Source organism: Dasypus novemcinctus, chromosome 7 (assembly GCF_030445035.2).
Source record: "Dasypus novemcinctus isolate mDasNov1 chromosome 7, mDasNov1.1.hap2, whole genome shotgun sequence".
Classification (NCBI taxonomy): domain Eukaryota; kingdom Metazoa; phylum Chordata; class Mammalia; order Cingulata; family Dasypodidae; genus Dasypus; species Dasypus novemcinctus.
In genome coordinates, this window is record NC_080679.1 from 47457531 (window position 1) to 47472899 (window position 15369).

At 38.7% G+C, this 15369-nt stretch overlaps 1 protein-coding gene across 7 annotated transcripts in view; it reads right to left on the reverse strand.

Moving 5' to 3' along the window:
* The window catches only part of PLCL1 (phospholipase C like 1 (inactive)), a 355116-nt gene that overhangs the window by 35656 nt on the left and 304091 nt on the right, over window positions 1-15369 (reverse strand). For 4 of the 7 annotated variants that reach the window (XM_071216208.1, XM_058300410.1, XM_071216207.1 and 1 more), the window contains 3 exons: window positions 10259-10334; window positions 9584-9693; window positions 7930-7986 (listed from right to left, as the gene is read on the reverse strand). In XM_071216208.1, coding sequence (XP_071072309.1) covers window positions 7930-7986; window positions 9584-9693; window positions 10259-10334 — 243 coding nt within the window. The remainder of the gene's footprint in view (window positions 1-7929; window positions 7987-9583; window positions 9694-10258; window positions 10335-15369) is intronic. The other 3 variants (XM_004468466.4, XM_071216209.1, XM_071216210.1) reach the window with 1 other exon arrangement.

A 15369-nucleotide genomic window follows, 5' to 3' on the forward strand; every position in this document is an offset into this window, starting at 1 on the left:
CAAAGTCCTCTCATCTGTGATCCATCTATTCATTAGGATCCTGCCACTTTTGAGTTATTCAGAATTATTATAAAATGTAGCTTTCATCTGGAAAAAAAAAAAAGTGTTCCTCTGAGAGACACTAAATTTAGTTCTATTGGAGATAAAGTAAAGTGGGCTGTGCTTCCATAATCATGTCAACAGCCTGGCTTTTATCTCTACTAAACTCCTGGGCAGCACAGCTGGGATGCAGCCACCCAAGGCAGAAATCTGAATGCCATGTAACCAGCCTGCTTACTGCCAAGAACCATAAACATTCCATCTAGCCACCTAGAAACTCCCTACATTGTTGGACAAGTTGTGTTTGAAATAATGTTTTAAATTTGTGACATTTTAAATTATTATAGACACATTAATTACACTTAAAAAAGAATTTATTCTTTTCTCTAAAACGAACACAGCTAAAATTCTATAATATGTAATTCTGCACCTTTTCAGTTTTAAATAGAGAAATCTCTCAAAAACCAACTTCATAGCATCGTGTTCTGCAACTACAAGCTGTCAAATGGATTTTATGGATAAACAGGTCATAAACTGTTGTCAGATTATTTATTAGGTGGATAATTAAATTCACTTGTAATTAACAATATGACTCATGATTTGTCTATATAAGTATTATTTTTGATATAACAACAAATTAGCTAGGATGCTAATGAGTGGTAATTAAGTGAACAAGACAGAAATTTTAGAATTCCCCTAATCATGATGAGGAGACCTAGCACATCTTCATTTTGATTTGTTTTCTTTTCACCATTATTAGCAGATAGTTTTGGCAACAACACTCAAGTATCAAGAGAGAAGGGGGAAGTGGATTTGGCTCAACTGATAGAGCATCCACCTATCATATGGGAGGTCCAGGGTTTAAACCCTGGGCCTCCTGACGCATATGGTGAGCTGGCCCATGGGCAGTGCTGAGGTGCTCAAGGAATGCTGTGCCACGCGGGGTGTCCCCTGTGTAGGGGAGCCCATGCACCGGGAGTGTGCCCCATAAGGAAAGCTGCCCTGTGTGAAAAAAGCACAGCCTGCCCAGGAGTGGCACCGCACACACAGAGAGCTGACGCAGCAAGATGATGCAACAAAAAGAAACACAGATTCCTGGTGCCACTGACAAGAATACAAGCAGACACAGAAGAACACACAGCAAATGACACAGGGAGCAGACAACAGGGGGTGGGGGGGGAGGGGAGGAGGGAAAGGGGAGAGAAATAAATAAAAAATAAATCTTTAAAAAAAATAAAAGAAGAAAGAGAAGGCAGGGTTTTGGAGTCCATGAGAAATTAAAGATATTTACTCTCAATTCAACTGGTACTTCCTCTTGGAAGACTTCCCTGGCCTCTCAGACTTGGTCAAATCCCAGTTACACATTCTCATAGTCCATGAGATCTCTCCCTCTTAGCACTCATCACAGTGACTAATTTAACACTTATTGTATGGTTATTAAATGACTGTCTTCCACCCCCTGCTCCAAGATCAGCTCCATGAGACCAAGGGCCATGTTTCTACCCAACAATTCTAAATATATAGTCTCTATTTCACAAGGCCTAATAATATTTGTATATAATGATAATGGCTCTGACATGAGATTGGAGGGGTTTTTCTAGAATTGAGCCATCCATTCTCTCTAACCTGCTACCCACTTTCTTCCTGGTGATCAAGGACAGGCATTGTAAGGCAGCTGGCTGAGATTATTGGTGAGTCTAGGGTTTGCTTGCGTTGAGAAAGACGAAACTGGCTGCCACCACAATCAGGTCCCAATTTTGGCATATCACTATTTTGCTCTTCCCAGTTGCATTCACCAGACATTTCCAGGATGACAAATGCCATAACTGCTTACCAACATTAAAATATTCTTTTACTATTATAAAACATTAAATAGGTCTGGCATTTAGTGGGTCTGGAAGCAGAACTGTGGCTATCAAGGAGCAGGCAGAAAGAAGGGATATGAAAGGGAGCCTGTCCTTTACAAAGTTTTTCAGAGGCTTTGCTCTTAAACTTCCTCTAATCTCATCAAGAATTGAGGATGGCAATGTCTGGACTAAAAGCCAATGAACAGTGAAACTGTCCAAGACAAACAAGAGGGGGCTGGCTGGGTTCTCAGGGTGGGTCCAAGGTCTGGCCCTTGGCATTGGTTTGGTTTGGTTTGGTTTGGTTTCATGATCTCAGTGTTATCTGTCCAGGGGCTCTGATCAGGCCCTGGGGAGCTAATTCAAGCAAGCTCATGGGAGATGACTGATTAAAAAAGTTACTGATTTGTTTACAAAGAGAAATGTGATTGTCAGGCAGACAGGACTGTTGTGTATGTCACTTGGTCAATCCATTCTATTTCCATTAGAAACCAACTTAAGAATGGAGAGTTGCTACATGAATACACCTGTTAGCTGCACAGGACACTCACTCCCTTGGCTTAAATAAGAATAAATAGAAAGGGTTTAGTACTTGATACTTGATACATAGAAAGCACTCAGCTAGTACAAGTTATCATTATGGTGCTGTAGATATTCTGACAATATATCATAGTGGGACAAAAGCACGGGCATTGGAATTAGATCTTTACTCCATCACTCACTACCTATCTGACAATGGGAATGTTACTAAGCCTTCAAAGTTCAGTTCCCCTATCTGTAAAATGGATTTAAGAACAGTAGCTTTAAAAACTTATCCTTAAAATTAATGAAGATGTTGTATGAAAATCAGGTAACTGCTCATAGTAAACAATGAATGGTTATTATTAATATAAAAATAACACTTATATAGAGAGCACTTTTCATATACCAGACACTGTTCTACATAGATATTAACTCATTTTAGTCCTCATTGTAACACTTTCAGGTGGGTATAGTTAAAGAACCTGCTACTGGTATATTACATTCACCAATATCTGCTTCTCTTCTCAAGGAAGGGTTTGCACTTGCCCCACTCCACCAAAGTCAGACTTGACCATTTAGCTTGCTTTGGCCAGTCAAATGTGAGTAGAAGTGACACAAGACAATATTGAGCAGAAGCTTATAAAACCAATGTGTGTTTCTCTACTTCTGGGATTGTAGAAATATGTATTGAAATGAACCCCCATTAGCCTGGGTTCCTGCAGGATTATGATTGAGCAAAATCCCTTGCTGAGCCATGATAGACATACAGTGTGAGAAAAAATAAGCCATCGTTTTAAGCCACCAAGAATTTCAGGTTTTTGTTAGCACAGCACAACATAGCCCCTTCTGACTGATTCAGAAGCATAGAGACAAGAAGAAATTTTCCCAAGGCCCCACAGCTAGAGAGCATGTGACTCCAGAGTCTGTACTCTTTACCACTTGCTTTATGCTTCTCAAAAATTAACAGTATCAATGTTAAAGAATAATTTATTATTGAAGCATGTGTCATTGGGTGGGAAGCTGTTTCTAAACTTCATAAATAGCTGGGTTTTCTTTCCTGAACAAATTGGCTCAGGAGCAAACCTAGAATTTCCCAGGATCTCCAGCAACAATGGCCAGCAGCAGGAAACACGCCAATAGCGAAGTTCTCAATGGACAGCACAGATGGTGCTGGACATGCTCCCTCTCGTTATACCCTCAAAGTCACAGTCACAACAGCTGCCAGAAGAGCCTTGTTTGATCCCAGCAGTATCTCAAAGAATGATTCAAAATATCCGTGGTCACTCAGTCGAGGGGTGACCGTATTCTTTATCTCACTCAGTCCTCAGAGATGGAAGATGGATGCCCTCACCGCAGACTTCTTTTTTCCATTAGGCCGTCACCTCGTTTCTCTTCTATTCCTATCTTTCATCAATGAGCAGGGACTTCAAATGTGTTTGAAGCCTCTATTTGACAGTATTTTACTATACTAACATCCATGTCATTCCTATTATGAAGCAAGATGCTCCAGAGCTGTGAGGGCTTGAACCTGGGGAGTTAATAAGGGAAACTTCCAGGGTTAGAAACACAAGTATCCAAGGAAGGATGTAAGAAGGTTCAGCCTCCACCCTATCCAAGAAAACAAAAATATTGACCAGAGGAAAACAAAAGGAGCAAAAACTTAAGCAGTGATAAAAATCCAAAAAGCTAGGTGGAGAACGATTAATCATATCTACTGAATATAATTCTAAAGAGACGCAGTTGTACTGTGCTTGCTGGAGTGCATTAAATTATAAGCTGGAAACCTAGGCTAAGTAAAGATACATATCATTAAGCAGGAGTGCTAAATAAGGAAGTGATTTTATTCATTTATTCAGTATACTGAACTAGTAATCAATGAAATTCATGCACAAATAGGAAGCCTATTCTTAAACCTTTACTTTTTCTTTAAACTCTAGTGCTTACTACTTCATATCTTTTCCTTTCTAATAAAATGTTTGCTAATTGTATTTCTCTAATATTATTTGCTTCTCTAGCCTTCCAAATGATTTTCAGAGCTTATTTTGCTTACATTCACTAGAGTCAATTTCCATTGCTTACAACAGCTTCTAATACTAATAACTATGCTGTTTATTACATAATTATCTACCTCTATTTGACACTTCTCCAGCTTACTACAATTGAATTTTTCACCTAACTTTTAAAATATAGAGACAATTAAATTCAGTTTCTTAAAATAGCCAGGCCAAGGTGGAAAAATAATTATTGGGAAAGCTTACTAAAATGCCACTTTAAGGGTTCATTCTAATTACAGTTTTATCACTGTGGCTATCTTACAATGAAGTTATTTTTGTATTTAAAGAGTCAAATACTCTGGATCGAATTCAAGATTTCAAATTCATTCCATTTCACAGCAAATGGGGTTTTTCTATGATACAGTTTAAGTTCACATCTCTCTACCAAGATCTTTAGAACTTTCATGAGTAAAACACTTCCAAAAATAATAGCAATTTACCACAATAAGTTGACTATACAAGCAAATTTGTAATATCTCTTTCTGGACAGTATTAAAGAATAGGAAAATTCTCATTGTGAAATTTTAACATTATGTTCATAACCAAAAACAAACAAACCAAAAAAAAACCTCATTCTTGAAGGACATCATAGGGAAATGACAGAGGGAAAGAACTGTGTTATGTGAGAGGGTGAAAAGGAATGGAGCTCTCTTGGTTCAATGAATATCTTGAGAAGGTATTTAGGACTGAGTCATTGAGATATGCATCATCATATCATCCCAAATGAACACGGTGGCTATTTAAAGAGTTCAATTTTATGCTTAAGCAGTCAGAGAGGAAGAGAGGGAGAGGGAATGACTGTTATAGTTGGATATTGACATATGGTAAAGTGTGGGGAAATGCAGAGATCTGCTATGCACATTTCCACTGTGGACACATGCACAGTGCTAGAATATAAATGAAAGGAACACATTGTACGGGGAGCCTCCAAGACAGTCTTAATTTCAGCCCTCTTGCTGAACTCTAAGTCCTGATCTCTGATTTGGAAAATTTAGACGCTATAATTGAAATTCATATACTACTCATCTTTCTCTCTGCAGATTTTTGTCTGGCTCCTTTGTCACTGATATGAGATTAATGTAATATAGAACTGCAGAGCACAGAAAGTTAAAGAACTTATTTTTAGTCTCAATTCAGTTTGGCTCTAAAGCCCATGCCCCTTCCTACCAGTCAATGCTACCAAACTGCCATTTACCCTGAGGGTATATTTCTAATTTTTTTCCAACTCCTCCCTTATTTATTAGAACTTATGCTTGAGTTAAACATTTTTAGATATATGAACCCAAATATTTAAACAGTATTCATCAATTCCAACTCCCTCCCATTAAAGAGTGGGGAATATTTGTCTAAATCATGCATAAGGAAACCCTTTCAGTAAGCAATGTAGAATAAGATAGGCAGCCCTTGCGATATCCTACTAATTTAGTGGTGGTCTTACCAGCATGGTTATTACCAATAGAACCTGTTGTAAGCGACGGAAATTGACTCTAGTAAACTTAAGCAAAATAAGCTCTGAAAATCAATCAGAGGACCGGAGAAGCAAGCAGGAACTAAGACATGTCCAAATCTAAGACGCAAACTAAAGGAATAGTCTAATTAAGAAGGAGCTTCACTGGAATTAACAGTCTCTAACAGAGCCTCGTCTCTTTGTCTCTCAGCTAAAAATGTGAATTCCAAGGAGAGAGTGGCTACTTGCTTTGACTTGGATCGTTTGTCAGGTTCTTGGGGAAAGGGCACCATATTAACAGGTCCACCAAACCCAATGGAGAGAAAAAGGAAAAGTTTTGAAATATCTACTCTTTTTGTTTAAGTTCCTAGTACTCAAGCTGATCTATCAGCAGCTAATACACAAGCTATATTAATAGGTGATGCAGACTGTTTAAAAATATATGCCCTGGAATGACATGTAGCATTTGCATTTGCTTGGCCACATCTAGCAACCCGCATCTTTAACTATACCCAAACAACCAACCCTGAGACAATGGTAAGTCTGCTTAAATCAGAAGACAATAAGGGGAACGGACTTGGCCCAGTGATTAGGGCGTCCACCTACCACATGGGAGGTCCACGGTTCAAACCCTGGGCCTCCTTGACCCGTGTGGAGCTGGCCCATGCGCAGTGCTGATGTGCGCAAGGAGTGCCTTGCCACACAGGGGTGTCCCCCGCGTAGGGGAGCCCAACGTGCAGGGAGTGCGCCCAGAAAGGAAAGTCGTCCAGCTCAAAAGGAAGTGCAACCTGCCTAAGAATGGTACTGCACACATGGAGAGCTGACGCAACAAGATGACGCAACAAAAAGAAACGCAGATTCCTGGTACCGCTGATAAGGATAGAAGCGGTCACAGAAGAACACACAGAGAATGGACACAGAGAGCAGACAACTTGGGGGGGGGCAGGGGAAAGAAATAAATAAAATTAAAAAAAAAAAAAGGAAGTTAATAAACAACAAAAACCTGTTCCTTCAGTGGTCATCCTCACCTCGGGAAAAATAATAATAATAATAGCTAGCACCTAGTGTGTATAGTTTTGTGCACTGTGACAAATCTTTTGTATATATTATCTCATTTAATTCTCACAAAAACCTATAACATACGTATTATTATCACCCTCAGAGAGATTAAATAACTTGGCTAACACAGCACAGCAATCTAGCAATCTGCACACACGGCATGTTTGGTAGGGGACAGTCCGAGAGCAGTCTGCCACCTTTCCCTCTAACCCCAAATAAACCCTGTACTAGATGTGTTAGCCTGGCACCCAGACAGGATGATAAACATAGGCTGACTCATCTCTTGGGAGTGCGCTGAGGTAAAACACATCCCCTAGCATAGAGCGGCCTGCTGGCACATTCCTTCCCCCTCTAGCCCTGAGCATATGTAAACATTCACTAGAGACCGCCTGGTTAAAGTAGGTACTTTATGGCATGTTTCATGACATCTGGCTCATCCCTGATGGTCTGTCTGTTCCTGGGGGGCAGGGAGCAGGAACCTCCCACTATGACACAAGCATAAGGTACGCCTAATCTCCCTGCATGGGCTATGGATCGAGATGCTCCGGTCACAGGGGACCAATGCCCACTAGTGAAGTGACCTTGTTTTGTCTTTTCTCGAAGTGACTAAACGTTCAAGTGCCTGCTTGAGTCTTGCTTTTCTTGTGACCCTGGCACTTGCAAAGACTGCTGTTCCTGGTGTTAGGCATTGTAAGGGTCTTGCCACCCTCCATACAGTCAGGCTTGTCCCTTGAAGGTGGTAATAGGTTCCTTCCTCCTTTTGACCAGCAGTTTGGTGCAACAGGCAGGATGCTGACAGCATGCACTGTTAACTCTGCACTAGGCTACCTGGATCAATTGGGACTCAGCCACAGTGGATTTGATTTTATAGGAGGCAGGACAGGATAGTGGTTAGAACTAAGGCATCGGTTAAAATCTCAGCTCTGTCATTTACTAGCTGTGTGATCCAGACAAGAAAGATTACCTCTCCAAGCCTCAGTTTCCTCATCTGTGAGACAGGGAGAGAAATTTCAGGGTCAGCCTGTATTGTTACAAGGAGAAAATGAGAAATATATATGAAGTACTTAGTCGTGTTTGTCACATATTAAGTGCTGAAAAATCGATAGAATTTTTATTAGGTTTCTCTCTTCCCTTGTAAACTAGACTTAAGACCCAGGTAAGGTTACTTTGATATTTGTATCCCCAACCCCTCTGCAGTGATTGGTACATTAACAAGCCCGCATAAAGGTCTGCTGAACACAAAGCATTTGTATCAGCGTTCCCCCTGCCATGTTGTACTCTATTGTTAAAATAAGCTCTATAGCTCTTCCCTCTCCCATAAAAGAATGATGGCCACTGTTCCCACTAGACTGTTAATTTCATCAGGTCAAGATCCGCATCTCTTTTGTTCTCTAGGTATCCCCAATGCCTAGCACAGAGCCTGGTACATGGTAGGGGTGTAATAAATATCTGTGGACTGACTTTTTAATAAGCATATGTGATATATCTCGCCTAGCACTTTCACATAAACATGTGCAACAACTCTGCAGAACAGTTTAGGGACAGAGGTCTGAGCCAAACTGCCTGGGTTCAAACTCCAGCTCCACCATTTATTAACTGAGTGACCCTGGCTAATATACATAAACTTTCAGGGCCTCAGGATTCTTGCCTCTAAAATAAGAATGATAATAGTATTGGGTTGTTGTGAATATTTGATCGTTACTTCACGTAAATCTTGTCAAACAGTACCTGGCACAAAATGAGTATTCTTTAAATCCTTGACAATTATTAATTTTGTTGGTGGTTGTTTTTCTCCCATCATATTGCCAAGAGTAAATCATTACAACTGCATGCAACATTTCTCCTTTCATGTAAAAAAATATGAAGGTGCCATCATTCCTTCATAATTCCAAAATTAATTTGCAACAGAGAGAAAATCAAATATAAGAAATTGAGTTTCAAAACAGTTTGGAAAAATAAATGCATTTATAGGGACTATATTTAAGAAAAAATAATCCTAAATGGCCAGATATTCTATAGTTTAAGTCTCTTCCAAATCACTTGTGTTGAATTCTTACCCAGCATCATTTAGTGTTACTCTCTTTTTTTAATGTTTTTATTTTGATGCTTTAAACTGGGCTTCATATTACTTTGGATTTTATTTATTTATTTACTTATTTATTTATTTTATTTATTTTATTTATTTCTCCCACCCACCCTACGCCTCGTTGTTTGTACTAGCTGTCTGCTCATCTTCTTTTTAGGAGGCGCCAGAAACTGAACCCAGGACCTCCCATGTGAGAGGGAGGCACTCAATCAGTTGAGCCACCTCTTCTCTAGTGTTACTCTTTCCACAAACAAGAACAACCACATTCCACACTGACTTAAACAGACATGTTTGTGCACCAAACAATGGAATTAGGCCTCACACCACTCTTTCCTCTGCCTCTTATTAAGACAAAAACTTGCCTAGCCCATCTGCGTATCTCCCATCTCTCCCAGAGTTGAAGCAGTTAATCAGACCACAAATTACTTAAAAAATCTGAAACACCACATTTAAGCACTGATGCTTCTCTACCCATTGAAGACATGAAAAGAAAAATAAAGGTGAAAGGGGCAGCTAGCTGGTCATCTCGTACCTTCAATACTGTAATGTTCCAAGCAAAACTCTCAGTTGCCTTATTGAGTTTTCTTCCTTTTAAGCCTTCTTTTGCCCCCAGATTATGAAGTTCTTCATGGAATTCCATCCCTTTGAAAAAAGATTAAATAAGAAATCTTAGTATAAATTTCAGAATCTTGTTATAAATTTAATCAAAATATTATCAGTAAAAAATATAATTTCCCAATCCTATGCTTGTCCCATAATTTGTGAATCTCTAAATTGAATTCTCCCCCCCCATCCTGTTGATTCCCACCAAATGGCTGTTTTTAAGGGCAAACTAGCATAAACCAATGCCTTAGGCTAAACTGCATTGTAAACAGTCAGGATCTATAGATAAAGACAAATAAAAAGGTAAGTAGCAAATTCTTACAACAATTTACATCCATTTTGTTCACTCTCTTCCTGGTTTTTATAAAATGATATGGTGTGTGAATGGCAACCACTGTAATAGGTACATATATCTTACTTTTCCTTATGATTCAACTATATGGCTTGATAACAAAGGTTCTAGAGCCCTCTGAGACAAAGCTTTAGTGTAACTTAAAATATGGCATAAATTTTTTTTAGTTTTAAGAGAAAGAACAGAACTTTTTAAAAAATCTGCCAAAAAAATCATCATGGTTTCTAAACAAAATAGATAAAAAATGATTACCTGCTTTTTGACACTGCACAATCTTTTCATGGACTGTGTCTGCCATTTCTATGAGAAACCGGCTCTCTTGAATCATCTGTCACAAAATAAATATCAAAAAGGTGGTCATCATGTAATATAAAGAGATCATACAACACGACAATAAAAAGACAAGCAAGCCAGGGAAGCAGATATAGTTCAAGCAGTTGGGCACCTCCCTACCACTTGGCGGGGGGGGGGGGTCCCAGGTTCGTTTCCAGTACCTCCTAAAGAAATCACGCAAGACAGTAGTTGACACAATGGACTGGAACAGCGAGCTGATGCAACTAGATGACACCACGAGGAGACACAATGAGAGACACAACAAGTGGGGAGCATATGTGGCTCAAGCAATTGTGTACCTTCCTTCCAAATGGGAAGTCCCGATTTGGTTCCCAGTCTCTCCTAAAAAAAAGATAAGCAGATACAGGGAGCGCACAATGAACAGACACAGAGGGCAGACAGCAAGCACAAACAACAATGTGGGGAAGAAATAAATAAAATAAAATAAATCTAAAAAAAAAAAAAAAAGGTAAGCAACCCAATTAATGGACAAAAGACTTGGATAGACATTTCTCCAAAGAGAAAATACAAATGGAAGTACATGAAAAAATGTTCATCATCACTATTAGAGAAATGCAAATCAAAGCTACAATGAGATACAATTTCACACCTTATAGAACGGCCATTATTTTAAAAAACATGTGATGGAAAGGATGTGGATAAATAGGAACGCTCCTTCACTATTGGTTGGAATATAGAACGGTGCATCCTTTGTGGAAGATAGTTTGGCAATAACTTAAGAAGCTGAATATAGAACTGCCATATTATCCAGCAATTCCATTACTAAAAATATATTTAGAAGAACTGAAAGGAAGGACATGAACTGACATTTGTAGACGAGTTTTCTTAGCAGCATTATTCACAATTGATAAAATACGGAACAAGTTCAAGTGACCATCAACCGATGAATGGATGAACATAACATGGTATATACATAGGATGGAATACTATTCAGCTGTAAGAAGAAATGAACTTGACATGCATATGACAACATGGATGAACAGCCAGACACGAAAGAACAAATATTGTGTCGTCTCACTAATATGAACAAAATAGGATAAGTAAACTCGTGGAGGTAAACTCTGGAGTAAAGGTTACTAGGAGATAGAATGTGGGTGGACAATGGCAGCTGATGCTTAATGTATGTAGAATGTTTAATAAGGTTGATTATTAATATGTGGAAATGGATAGAGTTGATGGTCTTGAAATGAACAGAGTAAATGTCAACTGAAAGGAACTAGAGAATAATCTAGGGAGTGTATGACAGCGATTTTGGTGGTGGATGAAGATTGTGGTTAATAGTATAAATATAAGAATGTTCTTTTACAAAGCATTAAGAATATGGTGAAACAAGACAAAATTATAACTAATGTAACTTATGGACTACAGCTACCAGTAGTATTGTAATATTTTTGCGGCAGTGGAAAAGAAGATATTATATCAATTCTAAGGGACAACAATAGGGGGTTATAAAAGGGTATGTGATATTTCCTTTTGGAGTAATGAAACATTCTAAAGTTGACTGAGGTGATGACAGCACAACTCTGTGATGAAAATGAGAGCCAGTGAGTGTACATTTCAAACGGATTGTACAAAGCCTGGGGCTGTGTAACACATGGAATCCTGTGGTGGAAGATGGACTGTGTTAACCATAGAACAAATAGGAGAATGTTCTCTCATGAACTATAAAAAATATTAACAAAATACTACTACTAGAGTTAGTAGTAATATTTTGATGGTGCTCTTTCATAGTTTGTAACAACTGTTTCACAACAGTGCAGGGTATTGGTGGTGGGGTGAAGTATGGGAACCCTGTATGATGATATGCATGTTTGTTTTGTAAGTTCACACCTTTTACTATACACTTTTGTTTATATATGTTCATATAGGAATGATAGACTTCACTACAGTTTTATTTTAAAAAGGCAAGAATGAAATAAAAACTTTAAGGATGAACAGAGGGGAAAAAAGGTAATTGCCAGAAATCCTTAAAATCGTCCATTAGGAAGATGATACATACAGAGAGACCCATGGGATTCGGCCAGTAATGGGAAACTCTGGCCTCAACCACAAGTGATGCTCCAACCTCCATCCAGTCTAACACTGTGGTTAGAGACAACTTTCTTACAAGATGCTCCTGACACACAATGGGTGTCAAATAAATAACTGTTAATTAAGTGAATACTCATCTTATAAGTTCAGGTCATATCATTTCCTCCCTGAACACCTCTGCCTCCCTACCATCTCACCCCAATAGGTTACTGCAACATCAAGGTAAATGGCATTAAAAAAAGAGCAATGAGAAAAAGGATAGGGAATTAATTACTGATGAACGAAAGGACTACTAATCACATCAGTGAAGTCAGTAACTTGGGTTTGAGTGGCCCAAAGATGATGAGGGTCTGGTTCCTTCACTAGCAAGAATGAAGTGTGAGTAAGATGTCAGAGCTACAATTTGGCTTGCAAAAACACAGAGGGTTGTCTCGGCCCGCCATTTAGGTAGAAGGCAAATATGTTCAAGAGGTAGTTAATATACTGAGGGAAGTAAGGGAAATAAGACAACACTTCTGCTGGTGGAGAAAAGAAGAATCTGTATGTGAAGAAGTAGGGAAGGTGGTAATCGGTAAAAAAGCTGTGATTAGAAAGATCAGAGGATAGGGGTTCCTTTTGGAATGCAAGAAGAAAGCAGAGAAAGGCAAACAAGGCAAACTCACAGTTTCTGAATTTCCAGCCACTCTTCTGCTTTCAGTAAATGTTGTCCCAGTTCATTTAACTATTCCATGCTTGTCTGTCTCAATGTTATAAAGGGCAAAATCGATTTGAGGCAGAATCCAAAGTGGACATAAAGAATCTGATAGCAGGATCATTTCTGCTATCACAATCAATATAAGTTATTGATCAGATTATAGTCTTGTACAATCACTGCCTGACATAAAGTAGTTTATGCCTATAACGTTCAATGGAAAAAGACAATAGTCACAAATTTTCAGTGCCCAACAACTCCACAGGAATAAAATCATATTCATTCATTGAACAAATATCCATTAAGCAGCCACTATATGCGAGCACAATGCAAGGGTTATGAAGAACTGATGAGCAAAAACAGACATGCCTCCAGCTCCACAGAGATCATGGCCTAGCAGGGAAGTCTACTCAAAGGAATGAATGAAAGATGATGATAATCAATTCAACCAAGTAAAATTCAATTACTCATATTTTCTGCCTGAAATGATATTTTTAAAGTGATATATTTGGATGTCTAAATCAACTATCAAAACCATAAAACTGACACCCATGTAGGTCTGGACTGGGCCAAACTTTTTAACTGCATTAACTTTTTCAACTCCCAAGAGGAAGCGGAATGGCTGTGAACAACAATTTATCAAATGGACATCAGTAACCAGCTGCTAAGTGAACAAATCTAAAAGGCATGATAGATTTAATTTGAGGGCAATCTGATTCAGTTTTTTCTAAACTTTGCATCCACACATGCAACATCAATTGAATTTTCATATTTTTATATTTAATTTTCATATTTTTATATTTACATTATTTTCAAAAGTTTGAGATCTTACAATTAGTCAAGTAGCAAACAAGTATTTTAATGAAATTCAGCAAGGGAACAATTCACAAAGTATGGACATGTTATGTGACTTTACTTTGTGCAAAATAAGTAAAATTTTGTACATTTTTAGAATCATTGAATTTTAAGATTAAAAGATTATGAGAAGCCATGGCCACTACCTTCCTCATTTTGTAGAAAAGGAAACAAAGACTTTGAGGGTTAAGGTAAGTTTATTGTCCAAAGAAACAACTAATTAGTGATTGAGCTAGAATTAGATATCCAATTCCCTGTTATGAAAACAAAAAGTCTCCTCTGATTTTGTCTGGCCTGCCAAGCCCTGTGAGAGCGCACATGCCTGCACAATCTTTTGGGCCTGAAATGTAGTGTTCTGAACTAATACGACTAACATGCCTCAACCCCTTGGCACAAACATAAGGGCAAGAGCATCATCAATCTTCTTTAAACCAGATTCAAATCTGTTAAGAAAAACTCAAAAAAGGAATTCTATTAATAATTCCTTTTGATAAAATCTTGACTGACATCTTACACTCATCTCTCTTGCTTTTGCTCTTAGAAGGGAACATATGATACCATTTGCTGATAAAAAGCCCTTTTTCCCTTGATTTATGGCTAGTTTCCTTTGCAGGATTTTACTATCACCTCGGGGTTGAGCACAAGAGGAATACACTTCCAGCATCCAAAAATGGCACAGCTTCTTTATAGCCACCTGAGAAGGAAGGGTACTCTTCACCAAGGCTGGACTTTTCAGCCCCAACTCTCTCTGCCTCCTGCAGGAACCCATTCCTAATGACCCCTTCCTTCTTAAGTCTACAGGCTCTACCTGTCCCGTGCCTTCTTCCCTTCTGTCCACTACATCTCTTACCTTAAAGTAAGCAAAGGAAAACAAGAGCAAAATATTGTATTGATCTTTGAGGGGTTGTCCTCATCTCTCTTACCTTAAAAAATTAGCTCACACTCCCTGCTTTGACTCTTTGTGAGACCCTGTGTGAGACCCTGTGTTGACCTAAACATCAACCACTCCCTTGTCAATCCTCCGTCCTAATTCTCCTCATTCTCTTTACTGTAGCTTCCACGGAGAGGGGGTGGATGCATTCCAGGGAGGCTACAAAAGATCACTGGTGTGTGAGGAGATATAATGTGGGCTTCTATTTACACTCATTTTATTTGTAAAATTCAGAAAGAAATTAAGCTTTCCAGATTAATCCCAACCCCAGCCCCCAACTAAATCAAGATTGTGTATCACCAGGTGAGATATCATGAGGAAAGAAGGGAAATCCCCATTGGACAAGAGCTGACAGCAACATTCTTATTACTTGCTTCCAGAATACTTGAATTTACTTATGCCTGTAAGGTAAGTGCCATTTATATTATCTTGTACTAAACTTTCTAAACTAGGCCTTCCTAATATGGATTCCTGAAAAGACAATAAAGACAATGCAAGCAC